General features: G+C 38.0%; 1 protein-coding gene across 13 annotated transcripts in view; it reads right to left on the bottom strand.

Moving 5' to 3' along the window:
- The window catches only part of Reps2 (RALBP1 associated Eps domain containing 2), a 270,779-nt gene that overhangs the window by 188,828 nt on the left and 61,629 nt on the right, over positions 1–20,322 (bottom strand). For all 13 annotated transcript variants that reach the window (XM_063242948.1, XM_063242951.1, XM_063242953.1 and 10 more), the window contains exon 2: positions 153–276. In XM_063242948.1, the coding sequence (XP_063099018.1) occupies positions 153–276 (124 nt within the window). The remainder of the gene's footprint in view (positions 1–152; positions 277–20,322) is intronic.

Genomic DNA, 20,322 nt, shown 5'->3' with positions numbered 1-20,322 from the left:
ATAAAAAAGGAAACAAACTAAGCTACTTCTCAGTTTTCTTACTTTATTTTACAGAGGAGTTGGAGAAAGAGAGGAGAAATACTAAGAAAGCTTAAATAACAGTCTTTAAATCTCATATAAATATGGGCAACATATAAATACAAAGTACTCACCACACTTAATGCTCTCTATCCGCACAGGGAGGCCGGACTGTGCTGCAGCGATTAATTTCAGGGCAACATAAAACTGTGTCGGACCAAAATAACCAACCCGCTTTGCACCACACAGTTCTGTGATCTGGAAACAGATGAGGAAAATAATTACATTTAAAAAATCATTTCATAATAGGAAAATGAGAAAAGGTATACAATGAAATAGCAAGGATTTCACAGTGTAGGAAACCAAAAACATCCCTTGGGAACTTCTGTGTACACGCTGGTTGATTTCTTTTTCCTCCAGTTTATAAGAAAGTTTTTCATTCAAATCATTAACTTCAACCTAGTCATGATGTTCAGAGATGATTATTCCTCCTCTTTCAAAGATAAAAATAAAGGTGACAAGGGTGGCTGTTACACTTCTTACAAAGCAGAATGATTTTTCAAGGGGGTGGACTCTAATGTACAAAGTCTAGAAAGTCACTGAGGTAAAAAAGGGAAAAGATTAGTCATTACCACTACTTGTGGCTTACCCTAGTTTATTGAAATTCAAAGTGAATTGGCTTTACACATTTCTCAGCAAAATAATTTCCTAATCATGGAAATTAGATCTTTGGTGCTCATTTCACAGAAACAAACAAACAAAAAAAAACTACGGCACATACAAATGTTTTCAAGATATTCTAATATTGTTGATTCCAGTCCCATGACCTAGAACCAGAACATCTCTTCCTCACCTCATTAGGAGCTCAAATATTACTTTATTGTATAGCTCCTTCCTAACTTTCTGGGGATAATTTTGGCATTACATTTTGAGAGCACTCCATTCAAATATGTATAAATGTCCATCACATGATACATTGTATTAGATGTACTACAAAACACTGTAAAATGGAGAGAGAAGTAAGTGGGCATAAAGGACAAACAAGCTTAACTAAGCTAATAATTGCTGGAGTTAGGTGATGGGTGTGGGGGCTTCATTTTCCATATTCACCCTACAGTGTCTATCTCAGTACTTAATATAATTATATTTTTTTTGTAACTTTTTATCAGTACCGGGGATCGAACTCATGACCCCCTGCTTGCAAGGCAGGTGCTTATGCCACTGAGCTAAATCCCCAGCCCCAAGATAATTATCTTTTATCTCTGCCTCTCAGTCAATATCTTCTATTCAAGGGCAAGAGGAAACTTCCACACTTTTCCTAAAAGATGCGCACATAAAAGTCAATAAATTCCCAATCATTTGAATGAACTTATGCTCAAAAATAAAATGTAATTGAGTTTTAAAATATATCATTTATTGTAAGTATATAAATTATAAATTTTAACATATAGACTATCCTGCACATGGGGTAAAATGCCAACAGGATCAGCACAGTTTCAGTATCATGATAGTTTTCTTGAAAAATAAGTCCTAAGAAATTATAATCCTTGGTATGGAAACAATTTAACAACTATATTTCATAAAGCATGAATTTAGTAGGAATCTTCCGTTATTCCTCTACCATAGTGAAACAGGAGACAGGGTGTGGCAAATCTGGCTGGGAAAATGAAAGGGACCTGTCAGTTTCGAGGTCCCAGGTCAACACTAGGACCCCATGCGTAGAACTTCTGGGGAGCTCAGAAGCGGGCATATCACAGGAAGCCTGCTACCCTAACTTTCCACCATAACCCTCACTGCTTTTCCAAGATACACAGTGTTCTTTAATTTTTGCTTTTATCTTCTTTGTCTCTTGTTCTGCCCCAGTTTGCTCTACATAGCTGGTTTCTTCCATACCCATTCACCCCTCGCTTTTCAAATAAATTTTTGCCACTGTTTTTAGCTTGTCTCATCCAATTCTTTGTTCAAGGCAAGGAATACAGGGACTACTTTTGATTGGAAAGTCATTTCTAAAGGAACCACCCAATAACAATAGCTACTACATTAAACCAGAAATCTCTATACTATAGGTAACTAAAATTGCAGATAACATTTATGTTACTTTAAGACTCACATATAATTTGACCTTAATAAACCACTTTACTTATCCCATACACTATTAGAATGACTCTCTTGTAGCCAAGGTAGAATATACACCTATAAGTGAAGTCAGCCCACAGGTCAGTCACTTTTCTTGCTCTCCATATAGCAAGCCTCTAAGACACATGGCAAGAACTTTCTGAAATACTCAAGCCTCAAGAAAGAGAAAATAATTATAAGCCTTTGGAACTTACACATGGATTGAGCCTCATCAGCCTGGGACTTCTTAATCCAAAAGACAGGTTAATTTTATAAGGATTTTGTGTTCTTCAAAATTCAAGGTATTTTAAATTTAAATTCTCCATTGAGAAGCTCTAAGTTGTGGGTAAAAGTATTTTAATGACATTAAAGAAAAAATGGTGGTCCCCTTCCTTTCATCTGGAATCCCCATCTTCCAGTAATCTGCCAAAATGACGAGCACAAAGGGGAAGAGGAAGGGAAGCCGGTATATGTTCCCTAGGCCCTTCAGAAAATGTGGGGTTGTTGCTTTAGCCACACACATGCTAATATACAAAGAAGAGGATGATACTGTACATATCAAGGGAATGGGTACTGGGCCAAAGGAATGCCACAGCTTGGCATGGTGAATCAGGAAAAGTCCACAAAGCTATCCAGCATATTTCTGACCCTGTTGAAAACAAGCAAGTTAAGGGCAAATACTTGCCAGAAGATTGTGTGTATTAACTAAGCACATTAAAAGAATCAAGATAGCTTCCTGAAACATGACAAGGAGAATAATCAGAAAAGAAAGAAGCCAAAAAGATGGTATCTGGGTTCCACTGAAGCACCGGCCTGCTCTTCCCAAAGAAGTGTCCTTTGTGAGGACCAATGGTAAAGAGCCTGAGTTGCTGGAACCTGTACCCTATGAATTCATGGCATAATCTGGGGATGGAGCTCTGCCAGTCAGCACCTCATTAGCAGCTATGTGTTCTAGGCCCTACTTAAAAATAAAAAATCATCCTGTGGTTTTCTTAATGGAACAGGTGTGTGGTGCTTTTACCTAGGAGGAACACATTTTTGGAGCAGATTTTCATTGTGCCTAGTTCACCATGTCAGATCTTTACTTGTCAGTGTTTTCCTTCTGAAAAATGTGAGGTACTGTGCAGATATATACCCAAATGGCCAAATAGTTATGAAATATTTATATAGGATTAATGATCCTCTAAATCACCATGGAGAAAAGATGTATCAAAATAAATGGAAGTCAGCATAAGGTATTTCAGCTAAATAAATTGTTTAAAGAACAAAAAAGAAAAGACAAAGGTAATGATTTATCCCAGTTATCAATTAAACAGTATTTTATATACATTCTTCTTCAAATAGTCCAAGTCACTGAGCTTTTCTCAAAGTAAAGAAAACATAAAGGTTCTACTTTACTTTCAACTCCAAACCTCAGCTGGAGGTCTCAGCTACAGTTTCAGCTGGATCCACTGTAGATTACATGGTGTGCAAATTTCTAACACAGAATAAGAGCCTACACACTCTTGTTTGTTTTCTCAGGTATAAGATAGAAGAAGGAAAAAGGAATGGCAAAAATCCATGCCTTGCAGCTTCCAGATGTACACTAAACACCAGGGATGCTGGACAAAAACCAGAAAAATTCACTGACTACTTGGGAGGAATCTGGACAAAGTTCTAGAAAAAGACTAAAGGTCACTAAATAGCTTCCCTCCTCCCTAATTCTGTAAGATTAACTGACTATGTTGAGTAACCAGTCCACACACAAAGTTTGTTCATCTGCCTGAAGAGTTATTTTCTTTTCTATCTGAAATGTAATAAATTTTTGGAACTGATCAACGGTTTGAGCAAGCTTCTCTCTTCCAAGTATTTTTAAAGGCCTCCTTAAAAAGTTTCTAAAATTATAAAAACTCTTAGTAGGAGGAGATGGAAAAATTCCCCAAGAGCACCCTATTTTTATTCTGTCTCTGCAGCAGCTGGCAAGGTCCAGATTCTTTGCTGTCACCTTGATTGTTCCAAGTCCTGCCCTGGACCATGCACCTTCACAAACCAGCCTCTGCATTTCCTCCATGGACTCTTATTAAAATCGGATCACCTTCCAAATTCGAAAGGCTTCCAGGGTTCCTCATTCCCTTCTTGTAGAAACCAGACTCCTACTCTGCAGCTAATTAAGATTCAGGCCACACCAGATTCCAGTCAGTCTCAGCACCCAGACCCATTCATTCCTCTGCATGGAAACCAAATATCCCCAGCTTCTTTGCCTACCATGCTCCTGCAAGTCAACCCAAGGCCAAACTCACCTCTGCCATGTTTTCTATACTATCACAATGCAAGTCTCCTAAGTCAAAAAAATCAGTACCTTAGTAACCGTCTCCACTGGACTCTATATCTCTTCCTTCATGCTCTAAGTACCCAGCACAAGGCAAGGGTATATTTTTATCGTTTGTATTTTCCAGATTAATTCTTTACAATGCTTGCTACATATTCAGCTGTTCACTGTCAGTTTTGATGCATTCATTAGTTTTCACAGCCTGTACCAGCAAAATAGTTATTTCTCTCATCTTGTAATTACTTTTACAAGTGGCTGTTAAATTGGCTTTAGTTATCTCGCACCTCGCATCTTGAATAAAAGCGTAACATTTCCTGCAAGAATGTAAGAGAATATTAACTTCTCTTGCCCTCCTGGCTCAGCTAGTAGCATGCCAGTGAAAGTCAAAGATTCCAGTATCCTTCATCTTGGCCTTAGGCCTCATCACTCAGAAGGCTAACTCAATGGTGCACTCTAGACATGTGCCACATTGTACACAGCATACCCCAAAGAATGCTAGCCCCCCCCATAAACCCATGGCCTCTTGGGAAAATACAGCGAGAAGGTTGGCTATAAGAGGTCTTTTCCTTTCCTGTCCATTTATACGTTGTTACATTTAAGAGACTCTCTTGGCCCATAGGGACTTGTGTGAACCACTAAAAAAAATGAGTTCTTATATCCTATTGCCCAACTTAGGATACTGTAGTGTATGCAGAAGCCAAAACACTCTGCCAAAGACAGAAGGCATGTAGGACTTAGATACATTTTCAGACAGAGAATCCTGTTAAATACCTTAAAGTAATTATTAGTTTAAAAATGCATCTGGCATCAGCCCACCAAAAGCACTGTGTTCAATGACAGGCTAGGAAATGAGCAGCATGAAACAACCAATTTATACTCTATGCTACATACACACCCACACACATCCTCCTTCCCTCCCATTTTGTCAAGCCATCTGAAAAGTAGGTTCCAGTACATATACCTCCTGACATACCATCCCCACATACTTTGTTATCCACCTGCTAGGTACTGGGATTTTCTCCTATAGCACCATACCATCAGCACCAGACCCACAGAAATCAACATTAACATGATACTCTCATAAACCATAAGACCCACACTCACAGTGCCTCAATTATCCTGAAAATGGCCTATTTTGCTGGATTGTCTTTTCCTGATCTAAGATTTAATCAATGCAACAAATTTTTATCTTATGTTCCCTTAGTCTCCATCTAATGCATCACACTCTCCCCCTGGCAGTGGAACTCTTTCAAGAGTTCAGATCAGTTGTCTTAAGGGTGTTTCACATTTGGGATTTGTCTCTTTTCTTATTATTATGTTCAAGTCAAGTATTTTCAGCAAGAACATCATGCTGGTGTTACTGTGACACAGTGAGACATACATATCAGGAGGGGCATGTAATGTCAGAACATCCTACCCTTGTATTCATTATGAGATTTCTGCAAAGATACACTGTTGTATTATACTTAAAGAACACATGAGCATTCTATCCTCTGAAAAGTCATCTTTAAAATCTGTTAAATGCTAATTTTAAGTAGGTCTACCAAAATGGTATCAGTAACCACACAACTGGAAATCTAGGGCAAAAATCACAAGGATGAAGAGGGACATTTATTTCCCTTATTGGAGTCATTACCCCCAGTTTATTAACAAAAGTAGCCCCCCCATCAAAAAGTTAAGTGATATATTCAAAGTCAAAAATTCAGAACCAGTACTTAAACCTTCATGTGCCTAGATACAAAGCTCATAGTCTTACTATATATAATACCAGGGTTCAGAAAACTACCCCCATGTATCAAATCAGTCTACTGCCTGATTTTATATGGCCTATGAGCCGAAAGTAGTCTTTATAGATAAACATTGGCAATGAATTTGGCAATAGTGAACACTAGGTTTGAATCCTACTAAGCAAAGTGTTACCCCAAAATAAGAATTCCATTCTTCTGCTGAGTATGGTGACAACACTCCATAATCTCAGCACATAGGAAGCTGAGGCAGCAGGATCACAGTGAGTTCAAGGCCAGCCTGGACTACATAGCAAGACCATATCTCAAAAAAGAAAGAATTCCATTATTCTTAAAAGTAAATATGAATTACAAAAACTCAATTACTATTATATGTTTAAATACTGTCAATAAATGTTTGTGGAAGTTTATTTTCTCTCTTGTTATAGAAATACCTATGTAGTATCCTTGATTTTCCTTCTTGGTAAAATATTTAACATCTAGCTCTTTACAGGAAAGAATACCAGTTACTACACAACAACATGCTGCTTCCATGAGCTATACTTTTATATCCTTTCAGAGCACTTCACTAACCATGAAGAAAGGGTATTTTCTTAAACTCATCAGCTAACCTAGGTAAATGCAAACTTGAAAAATATTTAAATTACAAAAACACATGTATCCCCTCTCTTCCTAAGCTCACATTTTTCACTCATTTATCACAGTTTAATTTTTTTAGAAACATTCAAACAGGGGCTTGCTATTTTATCATAAACTTCCAGAGTAACCAAAGGACAGGCCATATTTAAAATAGAAGCAAAATTTATGCAATAATTTACACAGTAAAAATAAGATTTTTGTTTTTCATTTAGAGTGTTATATAAATCTTCATAATCATTCTTTGAAAATGTCTATGCATTTAGAAACATATAATGATCCAAGATCTCTCAATATGTAAGCTACTCTCAAACTGCAAATCAATTTTACATGTTATAATATCTTTTATATTCCCCGTATGCCATTTAATTTGGTGCTACAAGACTCATAAGTTGTAAACCAAATTCAGCACAGATGCTAGATACAGATCATACTGACAGGTTATGGCCTAGGTTTGCCAGACTTCTTGGCATAAGACTCAAAACATCCCAGCAGTGGATAAGGCCCTGCCTGCCACCCTGGCTCTGATGGAATCTAAATAGGAAAAATACTCTGGACAAGAAAATCAGGCACAGTAGAAACACATATCAGTCTAACATCCAGAGACCATTTAATAATAGTCTTATCAGTTATAATCTAACATTTGATCTAGCAATTCTACCTCTACAGATTTATACTCCATGTTATACAAGCAAAATGACCCAAGTATAAGGTCATTCAATAGAGTACCATCTATGATATGGGTTGTAAAACACCTAGAAGTATAATACAGAAAGGATAGGTATACATGTAGAAACTCATGCATGTGTAGAACTTCTCCTAAACAGTTTATGAGAATCAATTATATAATGCACGATAAAATGAACAGCTACTTTGAAGAAAAAGATACACTAAGGTACCCTTTTATAGTGTCATGATGTGAAATCCAGCAATACTATTATTTTTGGTTCAGAGTGATTTTAATCTGTTTTGTATTGTTTAATTTCAAAATACATGAAGTTATGGACAGCTATTTTGAAGAGAACGAGACACATTATGGCAACCATTGTTAACTTCACTACTGTCTGATTTTGAGGACCTAAAATGCCTTCATCATCCTGTTCTGATCAGTTTTATACTATTTTGTTTTGTATGAATTCATTGTGTGTGAAGATATGGACAACTATTTAGAAGAAAACAAGAGACCATATGATAGACAGTGAAGATCTCCTATTGTCTTGCTTTGGAATCTGTGTCTCTTACATTGTGTTCTGTTTTGTTATGTTTAATTTTACCGTTTTTTAAAATAAAATAAAAAAAACACCTAGAGGTCCACCTCTAAGATAGTTACTGATAGTGGCTGGACCACACAGCAGAATTCTAGGCAGCTCAGTGTACATCTGTCATACATGTTACTGGCATCATATTTTGAAAATCCTATCTGGACAAAAATCAGCATGTTATAAGCCAAATTACCAACAGAAAAGTTGAGAATCAAAATTCCCAGATCCCTTCCATCTCAGAAGCAAATGTGTCCTCTGGGATCCCTAAATCAATCAGACATACCCATGCAAGACTTTGTTTAAAGTGATAAACATAAGGAAAGAGGCTCTACTCCAACCATTTACTTTTTCAGGTGTGGTTGCAAGGGTGCCTTCCTGGTCCAAGAATGGAGATACAAGCAGTCACAGTCAAGTCAAATGTGTGGAGGCTACGGCTCAGTGGTAACAGTAGTACAGGTGGCTTCCACTCAGTGCCAGCAGTATCATGGCTTGGAGCCTTGTTTGTGGGAAGGTAGGTGCCAGTCTATTCCTCCAGTTCTCTAAAAGAGTCCATGAGTTACCTAAGAACTTTAATCCTTTTTTGGTTTAACCATCTACAGTAGACTCAGCTATTTGCCATAAAGATCACCAGCTAACAAGAAATAAGGAAGCTTTTATGTACAGAGTTAGAAACATTACGTTAAACTGTGAAAAAGGAAAGAGCAAGGTGCACAGCAGCTGGGACACTAGGTATTGTTTGTTTCAAAGAGGGTCTGAATGGAGATGCATTTATGGATGTGTTCATATGCTATCTCTGGAAGTGAAGCTAACAAAATTGGCTGTTGGATGCCTCCAGAAAAGAAAACTGGGTAGCTAGGGCACATGGGAAAGAAAAAAATTATGTCATTTGGTAAATTTTGAATTTTAAATTTTTTGAATGTCATTGTGTATTAAAAATAAATCAGAAGCCAAGGATGATAGTCCATGCCTATAATCCCAGGACTTTAGGAGGCTGAGGCAGGAGAAGAACACATTTGAGGCCAGCCTGAGAATCTTAGCTCACAAATAAATTTTTTAAAAAATTCAAAGGTCTGGGCTTATAGCTTAGTGCAAAGGTCTTGGGTTCAATCAAGGAAAAAAGATGAGAGGGAGGGAAGCTTGGAAGTTGATTGTAAAGATGAAACATATGTCAGCAAGAAATATTATAGACATCTAGAACCATTCCCATTCTATCAGCTTTACATGTAATTTTCAAATACAGTGTCCAACTGCCCAGGGTTTCAAATGTGCCCCGCTCACCCAGCCCAGATTTAATTCATAAAGATAAGGCTCTTTTCTCTAAGTTCCCAACTCAGTAGCTTGCTTTATTAAAAACTATTTACTCCCTGTAAGTCACACCATTCATGGACTGCGGGGGAGAAGAACAAGAAGCCAAGCCCTCCCTGCAAGTCAGTGCCATGCATGGGCCATTGTAGGGAGAACCAGATGCCAGCCCTTTCCTGTGAGTCGGTGCCATTTGTGGACTTCAGGGGAGGAAAACAAGAAGCCAAGCCCTCCCTGCAAGTCAGCGCCATGCGTGGGCCGCTAAGGCGAGAACCTGACACCAGCCCCTTCTGGTACACGGGCTGGGAGATTAGAAGAGCCAAGGTTCTGTCCCTCCCATAAGCAACTGGCTGATCCAGAGAAACAGGCTGAGATGACAGCCATTGAGGTAAAATACAACTTAATGCTTGTAGTGTTGTTTCACTGACTTTGCAGGCCTAAAGCCAGTAGTCTGATCATCTATTCAGAGGTAACAATGCACAATGTAGCCTGTATGGGTTATCTCCTTGTGAAGGTGGTAGCCGTTGTTAATTCCCTATTATCTTGTTTTGAAGTCCTGTATCATTTTCATTGTCTTGTTTCGTTGGATTTTTTTCTGTTTTGCCTTGTTTGGTTTTATTATGTCTGATGTCACGAGAAGCTATTTCAAAGATAACAAGATATATTATGGTAGCCATTTTGAATTTACAATTATCTTGTTTTGAAGTCCTTTATTGTGTTGTTTTGTTTTTATTGGTTCTATTCTGCTGTTTGTTTCTTACTATGTCTAAAGATATGGGCAGCTATTTTGAAGACAAGAGGCATTATGGTGACCATTGTTGATTTCCTATTACCTTGTTTTGAAGTCTTGTGTCACTTGCACTGTTTTGTTTTGACTGGATTTATTGTTTTGTTTTGCTTGGTTTTACTCTCTTTAAAACAAAAACTACCTCCCCCAAAACTACTTACTTTTGTAAAAGCTAGCCCTGTTTACCTGGGTGACTAGTGGAAAGGCCTCTGATCTCTGCTGGTCTCCAGTCTCATCAACTGGAATAAAGCAGCTGGACTAGATAGCACAGGCTTTTTGAGATACAAATGTTCTATAAAAAGAAATTCTATGGGCAAAGGTTCTAACCTCTCAATTTGAAACTTACCACTGCTACTAGGTATTATAGCTATCAGTACTCTGGTATTCCCCCAAAAGGCTGTAAGTCTCTTTTTTTATTTTAAGTAGATTACGACAAAAGAGGACATAACAAAGCAGATCAAATCAGAACAATGTAAGCAACACAGCATTCTGCAAAAGACAAACCCTAATTAACAGTAACTATCGTAATTTCTTTCTTTGAAATAGTTGAGCATAACTTCATATACAATAGTATCAAACATAACAAAATAGTATAAAACCATTTAAGAGAATGAAAGTATTACAGGGCATTCATAACCAAATAACTGAGAATGAGCAATGGCTACTATATTATCTCATTTTCCATAGAAAATTTGTCTATACTATCACACAAAATAAAATCCAATAAGATACAATATGATAGAACCAATGGAAACAGAAGAACAAAAGGAAGGTAGGACTTCAGAGTAAGATGATATTAGATCAGTACTGGCTATTATAACGTCTTGTTTTCTTCAAAATAACTGTTCATACTATCACAGATAATAAAATCAAACAACCCAGGATAAAACCATTCCAACTAATGAATGCAAACATTATAAGGCTTCAAAGCAATGTAATAGGGAATCATGATTACCATAAACTCTTATGTACTCTTACCATTTCTTACACTAGAGAGACTATACGGTATTTATACATGTGAGTTTGATTTAATTAGCTTATGAGTATGATCTCAAGTTGCATCCATTTATTTATAAATATCTCAATGTGATCATTCTTTATAGCTGAGTAGTAATCAATTGTAAAAAATACCACAACTTTTTTTATCCATTCCTCAGTTGATGGACACTTGGGTTTTTTCCAAGATCTGGCTATTACAAATTGTGCTGTTATAAACATGGGTGCACATATATCACTGTGGTATGATAGTTTTTCAGGGAATATGCCCAGAAGTGGAATAGCTGGGTCGAATGGGACTTCCAATCCCAGCTTTTTGAGGCATCTCCAGACTGATCTCCACAGTGGTTGCACCAGTTTACACTCCCACAAACAGTGCACGACGGTTCCTTTTTCTGCACAGCCTCTCCAACATTTGTTGTCAGTAGTTTTCTTGACCCTGGCCATTCTTTCTGGAGTGAGATGGAGTCTCTGTTGTTTTAATTTGCTTTTCTCTAATGACCAATGATAATGAACATTTTTTCATGTATTTATTTGCCCTTTGTATTTCTTCATCTGAGAAGTGTGTATTCATCTCAGATGCCCATTTTGGATTGGACCTTTCAATTGTAGGGGTCTGATTTTTTTAATTCTTTTTATGTTTTAGACAGAAGTCCTTTATCTGAGGGACATTTCAATAAGATCTTTTTGCAGTTTGTGGGTTTTCTTTTCACTATGCTGGAGATTTCTTTTGACATGCAGAAAATTTTCAATAATATGTGATCCCAGTTATTGATTCTGGCAAGTATTTCCCATGTGGTTTGATTCCTGTTCAAAATTGTCTTCCTACCCCTATTTCTTCAAGATTTTTACCTAATTTGTCTTTCAACAGATTTAGTGTTTCTGTTTTAATAGTCAGATCTTTGATCCATTTAGATTTTAGTTTAGTATATGGTGATAGGCATGGGTCTAGTTTTAGTTTTCAGCATATGGAGAGCCAGTTTTTCCAGCACCATTTATTGAAGAGACTGTCGTTCTTCCAGTGAACCGTTTTGGCCCCTTTATCAAAAATAAGGTGGTTGAGTGTGGTTGTAGTTGTAGTTGTATCTTCTAATCTATTCCATTGAACTTCAGCTCAGTTTTTATTCCAGTACCATGTTGATTTTATTACAGCAGCTTTGCAGTATAACTTCTAGTCAGGGATTGTGATGCCTCCTGCCTTATCTTTGCTGTTTAGAACTGTCTTTGCTCTTCTATGTCTCTTCTGGTTCTGGATGAATTTTAAGAGTGATTTCTCGAGATCTATGTGGAATGTTGATGGTATTTTTATTCGGATTGCAATGAATCTGTAGAACAGTTTTGAGAGAATGGCCATTTTCACAATATTTATTCTTCCTATCCATAAACAAGGGATGTCTTTCCATTTTCTGAAATACTCTTCAATTTCCTTTTCAGGGTATTATAATTTTCCCTGTATAGATCTTTTACTTCTTTTGTGAGATTAATTCTTAAATATTTCATTTTCTGCCAGGAGAACATGGCGGACAGATAATAGCAGCCACAGAGTCTCTCTGAGATTGCCAGCTTAGAATCCAGGAATGATGCGGTGTGAGGAGTCCTAAGCAAGGGGAGATATACCTGTCAATCCAAGAATAAATTAAGCTGAGAGAAACCAACTGGAAATGCAATCCTGATGCTATAACAGGAACAGATAAAATTTCAGCACGGACGCTGGAACCCACGCCTCTGGAAGCTGCAATTTGAATTTCCTGCTGCCGCTGCTGCATCCCAATCAGCACAGCAGGGAAAGAGACGCACGAAAGCTCTGAGAGCGGAAATCTGCGAACCAAACGGAGTTGAGAGCAGGACAGGCGGGGAGCCCTGTATCGACCTGCGGTGAGTGAGAGGAACGGGGACTGTGTCATAGACCAGGAGGCTCCAACAGAGGACATTCTGGGGCGGGACAGACTAGCTGGAACAGGACGCTGCAGTGACTTTAGTCGCATATTCCCCTCTCAAGCAGGACTGGTGGGGAGTGCTTGGCCAGGGTGACGCCGCGGACTAAGATCCAGTAGGCTAGCCCAAACCAGGTCCCTCTGCCTGGCAGTGCACCTTAGCAGTGAAGCATTTAGTAGGTTGACCTGGAGGGGCGGGCCCAGCAGAGGCTGCCCAGGTCTGTGTCTCCCTAGTACACTGCAGTGGGCGGGAACACCTAGCCAGCGGATTCAAACTGTAACAGACAAAGAGGAAAAAAAAACAAACTGGACCTCCTACATACGCTTCTATGGAAGGAACAAAAAGCATGGGAAAAGGGAGCAACAAGAAAGGCTCCTCAGTCCCCAATCCTGAGAACACTGATCCAGGAAAGGGAAATGCAAAAGAGAATGAAGACAGAAACATGCAATATCAGACATGGCACCTGTAGATATAAAGCGGTATCTCCGGAGCCTCATAGATGAGTTCAAAAGTGAAGCATTTATGAAATAAAGCAAGATATAAGTAGAATAGTTAGAGAAATGCTAAGCACCGCCCAAGAAAAAAACAGATGATGGAATGGAAGAACAGAAAAAAAGGGGAGAATTGTTTGATGGAGAAAATAGAAAAAACATAGAATATGTGAGCAGGTTCAAAGAGATTACCAGGAAACTAAAAACTCTATCAAAAACGGGCATAACAGCTTGAAAGAGACTAAGGATAGATTATCTGAACTGGAGGGCAGTTTTATAATATGGGAGCATGAAATGAAAAACTTCTTAAAATAACAAGAAAACAAACCACAATAATACAAAGGCTAGAGCACTGGGGAGCGGCTGAGACGCGCGAGGGTAGAGGCGAGCACTGCCCTTGTCGCCGCCGCCGCCGTCATCGTTCCGTGCCTCGCGGGGTGGAGGTGGCGGTGGAGCGGGGGTCCAGTGGCGCCTCGGCGCCTCCTGCTTCTGGCCTTCCCGCTGCCGCTGCTGCTCGCGCCTCGGACACCGGGGCCGCTGCGGTCCGCAGGTTGGGGTTTGGCCAATGTGAGGGGCACCATCAGATCAGAGGAAGGGATGGATGAATTTAAGACCCACTGACTTGCTATACGTGGATCTTTTTTTGGATGGAAAATAAGGAAAACTGACTGATCTGAAGACCCCAGATAAAAGAAGCCAGACTGGGAGACTCCAAGTAGCAGCCAAGTCTGCACCGCTGCACCAGAGCGGACGTACAAAGCGCGGGCGTTTCAAATTTAAACGGTGCACAGATATCTGATCGGTCAGCACTGTACTGGGAGCGCACGCTGTGCACCGCCCTGCGCTGTCCTGGGAGTGCGGGAAAAGTGGGCAGCTTGGTGTGCGGCGGTCCCGGAACGAGGACTTGCACCAGACTCTGGTGAGTACAGAGAACCCCGCGGCTGCTGGGTTTGGCCAGAGAACAGCTGGCCCGCCACCACGGGGAAATCAATAACACAGAGTCTGGTGCAGACATATTAGCCTGGCGGCAGAAACCGCAGCTTGGTGACATCACCAGGTCCCCTTGTAGGGAGGGCTGGTGGAAGACATCTTGAGTCCTGGCAGAGCCTGATTACTTGCTGGCTTCAGCTCCACACAGAGAACTTAGTGGGAGCCATCTTAGTTTTGGGCAGAGCTGCTTTTCTGGTGCTCCTGTCACAGAGAGGTTTGGAAGAGAACGGCTGGGACTTGGGCAGAATCCTGTGCCATTACTCAGCTGCTTCTGATTCAAAGAGAACTGGCAGGAGCTACTGGGGCTAAACCAAGCCTCTGCTTGGGGCCCAATAAGCGGATACAAAATAGTCACAACTCAGTGACAACCAGAAAGTACAGCCTAATTTAGGAACTAACTGGCACAGAGGCTAGAGACTAGACTGTACCGCCCCTGCATCCCAGCCTACCCCAGATAACAGCAAATTGGGGAGGACAGCAAAAACTCAAGCCAGCACGCTTCTGAGAGGCCCTAAGCAATTCGGAGAGGGCCAGAGAACTCCAGGACAGTCTGAAAGAAACCAGAAACATGACAAGAGATAAAAATAAAAAAAAATCTCCAGCTGTTCAACAGGAGAAAATAAACCCAAGAGAACTAAACACTGAAGAGAACAAACACAGTAACCATCCTCTACTCGACACAGCATCAGCCGATATTAAAAAGTACTTACATGATCTCATAGAGGAATTTAAAGATGTACTCCTGATCCAAGTGAGGCAAGATATAAAGAGATTAATTAAAGAAATGACAAGCCCCGCCCAAGAGAACACAGATGGAAGAACTGAGGAATTAAGAAAAGAAAGAGAAGCATCTGAAGAAGAATTTAAGCATAACTTAGAATACATGAAACAGATCCAAAGAGAATATCAGGAAACTAAAAACTCCATTGAATATTGGCAAAATGCCTTGACAGAAACTAAAGACAACCTTCTGAAACTTGAAGAGAGATTTAGGGCTTATGAACGTGAAAGAAAAAGCCTCTTAAAAATAACAAGGAACCAGAAAGAAGCAATTCTAAAACTGGAAGATGATAAAAAGATACGTAACCTAAGAATAAAGAATGTGAGTGAGGAAGCAGGAACATCCAAAAATGAAATACAAAAAATATTCACAGATATATTAAAGCAAAATTTCCCACATATAGCAAAAAGAAATGATATCCAGATAAAAGAAGCATACAGAACGCCAGCTACCTACAACCAAAACAGATCTACGCCTAGGCATATAATAATCGAGATCCCAGAAATCCACCAAAAAAACAGAATATTAAAAGCAGCCAGAGAAAAGATGCAGGTTACCTATAACGGGAAATCTATCAAAATAACAGCAGACTTATCAACACAAACTCTTAAGTCAAGAAGGGAGTGGGGAGAAATATTCCAAGTCCTGAAGGAAAAAAATATGCAACCGAAGTTCATATATCCGTCAAAACTCTCTCTAAAAATTAATGAAGAAATAAGATACTTTCAAGACAAGGAGGAACTGTGGGAGTTCGTGGCCACCAATCCAACCCTACAGAGAACGCTGAAGGACATTACAGAGAAAGAGAGGAAGAGAAATCAGGATTACAGCTACAGTGCCAGAGAGGCCTCAGTGAACGGGGCAGACAATGGAATGAGGGAATAAGGTGGACAAAATATAGCAGAAAAGTGGAGTAGCAGACATGAGGCAGAGACGGTAAGCTAGTCTTTGGTAGAGACAGCTCTGAAACTATATGTAAAAAAAAAAAGCAGAGGTCATTGCTAATGGTGTATAACGATTTAAAAGACACAGTAGTCCTAGTGCCATATTTAGATTGAATTAAATTTGTTCTGGTCTGTCCACTCATGTCAGATTTGAGGACACAGACCTCTAGAACCAAAAATAGCAGGTTATACCATGGTAACTAATCTTACTTTCCTATTGACTTAGGCTGAAATCCTGTATTACATACATTGTCTTACTATGACTGATCTTAATTGTATCTGAATCATAAGACTATTGGTTGGCCTTGACTGATCCTATTTGAAATCGGTATGCGTGTTAGAATCAACCCTAAAAGTAGAGGAAACTACTCTGAGCATGACAAGATGTAAAGGATATCCATACTGGTATGAATCAGTAACAGCTCTCAAATACTACAATGCAGTCAAAGATAAGTTTTTATAAAAATAGGTGTAAGTATGTTTAACTATAATAAGCCAGTGTTGTGGACAAATCTATTGATAATAACAAGAGAAAACATAGTAACTACGGAAGATCATTTATATTATAGTTTTATAAGTCTTATCCATTGCATGTTTTTCTAGGAAATTGTTTCGCTGTCTTGTTATGACTTGGTTTTCCCTATAATACAGAGAGGATAGGAACAAATACTCTGAGGAAGAGACTGGAAAAACCCGAGGCTTATTTTGTAGCATTATAATATAAATTCTAGCAATCTATTGCTTGCTGATTAGAATGACATTGGACTGGTTTCTTCAGCTCAACTTCAGCATATGCAGAGATGGGGACGGCTATCTCAAAGAGAATGAGAGATGCGATGGTAGTTGCTATTGTCTTCCCTAATTTGGAACTTGAGGACCTAAAAAGACTCCATCATCCTGTAATGATTTGATTAGTTCTATAATATGCAATAAGTATATAAAGTGGGTGAAGTTAGGGACAACTATTTGTAAGAAGCTAGAGACAGTTAGATAAGGTAGATCTCTAGTGGACTTGCTTTGAAATCTGTATTTCTTTAAATTGTTTTTTATTTTTTATTTTTTTTAAATGTTCTGTTCTGTTTTGATATGGTTAACCTTACCCTCTTAGAGATGTAAAACAAATAGGTGGGACTGATAATCATATTACGGAGCTTTTGTTCGACCATAGAGCAGAATGGTTTGTAGGGTCACTTTTTTGAATGTCATTCTAAATACTTTAATTCTATAACCTGAACAGGCATTTTGAAGATGACAATTTGTAACTTATCAACTGGCAATTTCTTACCTTTTGTTTGTCTGTAATTTAGTATTATTTCTACCCTTTTTTAAATCTCCATGTATTTTTTTTCTTTTTTCGTTTCCTTTTCTTTAAATAAAAAAAAAAAAGCCAGAAAAAAAAAATAATACAAAGGCTAGAAGATGATAAGAGGATCTATAACTTAAGAATTAAGAACATAAAAGAAGATGTAGGGACATATACAAATGAACTACAAAAGCTATTCAAAGAAATAATCCAGGAGAATTTCCCTAATTTAGCAAAAGTTAAAGATACTCAGATGTATGAGGCCTACAGGACCCCAGCCACCTACAATCCAAACAGAGCTACACCCAGGCATATAATAATCAAAATTCTAGAAATCCAATATAAGAACAGAATATTAAAAGCCATCAGAGACAAGAAACAGATCACTTACAAGGGAACACCCATCAGAATTACAGCAGACTTCTCAAAGCAAACCATCAAATCACAAAGAGTGTGGGGGGAAATAATTCAAGCTTTGAAAGACAATAACCTCCAGCCAAGATTGATATATCCTGCACAACTGTCCCTAGAAATTGATCAAAAAACAAGGGGCTTCCAGGATAAAGAGGAACTAGGGGAATTTGCAACCACCAATTCAACTCTACAGAGAATACTGCAGGATATTCTAAAAAAGGAAAACACCAAGATTCCAGAAACAGTGGCAGAGAGGCCACAATGAATGAAGCATAAAGCTAAATGAAGAAGACAAACTGACAACTAGTGACAGAAAAAGAGCTCAACAGAAATGAGGCAGAGAAGGTTAGATGGTAGGAACAGCCATTTTGGAGAAAACAAGATATCATAATAGGTAGTGCTGATTTAATATCCTCTTGTTTTGAAGTCCCATCAAGCTTTTGTTCTTCTGTCTCCATCGGTTTTAACGTGTTGTATCTTATTGGATTTTATTATATGTGATAATATAAACAAAAACTTTTATAGACAAGGAGATTATACAGAAACCATTGTTCATTTTATGTTAGTTAATTCTAAATACCCTGTAATACTGTCATTCTCTTGAATGGTTTTACATTGTCTTGATATGTTTGATGTTACAATATACAAAGTTATACTCAATGATTTCAAGAAAAGAAACACTATGGTAACTACTTTTATGTTGGGATTATCTTATGGTAAAACACTATTTTGCTTAAATGGTTATGTTTTGACCTGTGCTATTTTGTTGTTATGCCCTCTTTTATCTCAATCTCCTTTTTTATTATTTACTTTTTCATTTTTACCCTTTTAATTAAGGGAAAAATTAAAAATAGCAGGATATATTATAGTAACCCACTTTGATTTCCTATTAACTTGATTTGAAACCCTGTATTGCTCTCACCATCTTGTTTTGACTGATTTTCCTCTATTCTGTTTTGCTTGATAGTACCAAGTTCAAAAGTATAGGCAACGACTATGAAGACAATAAGATTCATTATGACGCCCATTCTGGTTGACTATTATCTTCTTTTGAAGTCCTGTAATATCTCCAATATTTTGGTTTTATTGGTTTTGTTCTTTACTGTTTTGTTCAATTTTATTATAACTGATGATATAGGCAATTCTTTTTAAGATAGCAAGAGGCATTATGGTAACCATTGTTGATCACCATGTATTTGGTTTCTACATTATGTATTATGTCCATCCTTTTGATTTGACTGACTCTGTCCTGTTATGTCACATTAAAAAGTAATAAGAACTATAGGAGTAATAAAACTCAAAATGTGTAATTGTCATTGTACAAAAGAGAGGAAAAGAAAGTGCTCTAAAGGACATAACTGCATGTATATTTAAGTAAGATAGATAACCATATTACTGAGTTTTGTTGGATCATTGAACAGAACTGTTTGCAGTCTCATTGTTTAAATATCCACTCTATATACTTTCATTTTGTAACTTGAACAACTATTTTTAAGATGACAATATGTAATCCATTAACTAGTGATTTCCTACTGTTTATTTTGTCTGCAATTCTGTATAACTTGTACCCTTTTTCTGTTTTTTCTCCTTAAATAAAATTAAAAATAAAAATAAAAAAACCTAAAAAATATTTCATTTTTTTGGATGCTACTGTGAAGTGTGTGGCTTTTCTTATTTCTCTCTCAGTGATTTTGTTGTTAGTGTGTAGAAATGCTATTGACTTCTGAGTATTGATTTTGTATCCAGCTACATTGCTGAATTTATTATATCTAGGAGTCTTTCAATGGAGTTTTGGGGGTCTTCTATGTAGAGTATCATGTCATCCACAAATAATGATAATTTAACTTCCTCTTTTCTTATCTTTATGCCTTTTATTTCTCTCTCTTGTCTAACTACTCTGGCTAGTATTTCCAGTACTATATTGAATAGGAGCGGTGATAAGGGACATCCTTGTCTTGTGCCTGATTTTAAGGTAAAGGCCTTCTGTTTTTGGCCATTTAGTATGATGTTAGCTGTTGGTTTGTCATAGATGGCCTTTATTGTATTGAGGTAAAGACCATCTATTCCAATTTTCTGTTAGGTTCTTATCATGAATGAATTTTGGACCTTATCAAAAGCTTTTTCTGCATCTATAGAAACGATCGTGTGATTCTTACTTTTGGCTTTATTGATATGGTGGATTAAATTTATTGATTTATATATGTTGAACCATCCCTACATGCCTGGGATGAATCCTACTTGGTTGTGGGGTATAATCTTCTTGATGATTTGCTGAATCATGTTTAAGGCTGTAAG

This window comes from Cavia porcellus, unplaced genomic scaffold (assembly GCF_034190915.1).
Source record: "Cavia porcellus strain 051 isolate PalLab524CR breed Dunkin Hartley unplaced genomic scaffold, mCavPor4.1 scaffold_33, whole genome shotgun sequence".
Lineage (NCBI taxonomy): Eukaryota > Metazoa > Chordata > Mammalia > Rodentia > Caviidae > Cavia > Cavia porcellus.
The sequence above is the reverse complement of the archived record's forward strand: the minus strand, read 5'-3'. Positions and strand labels throughout refer to the sequence as shown.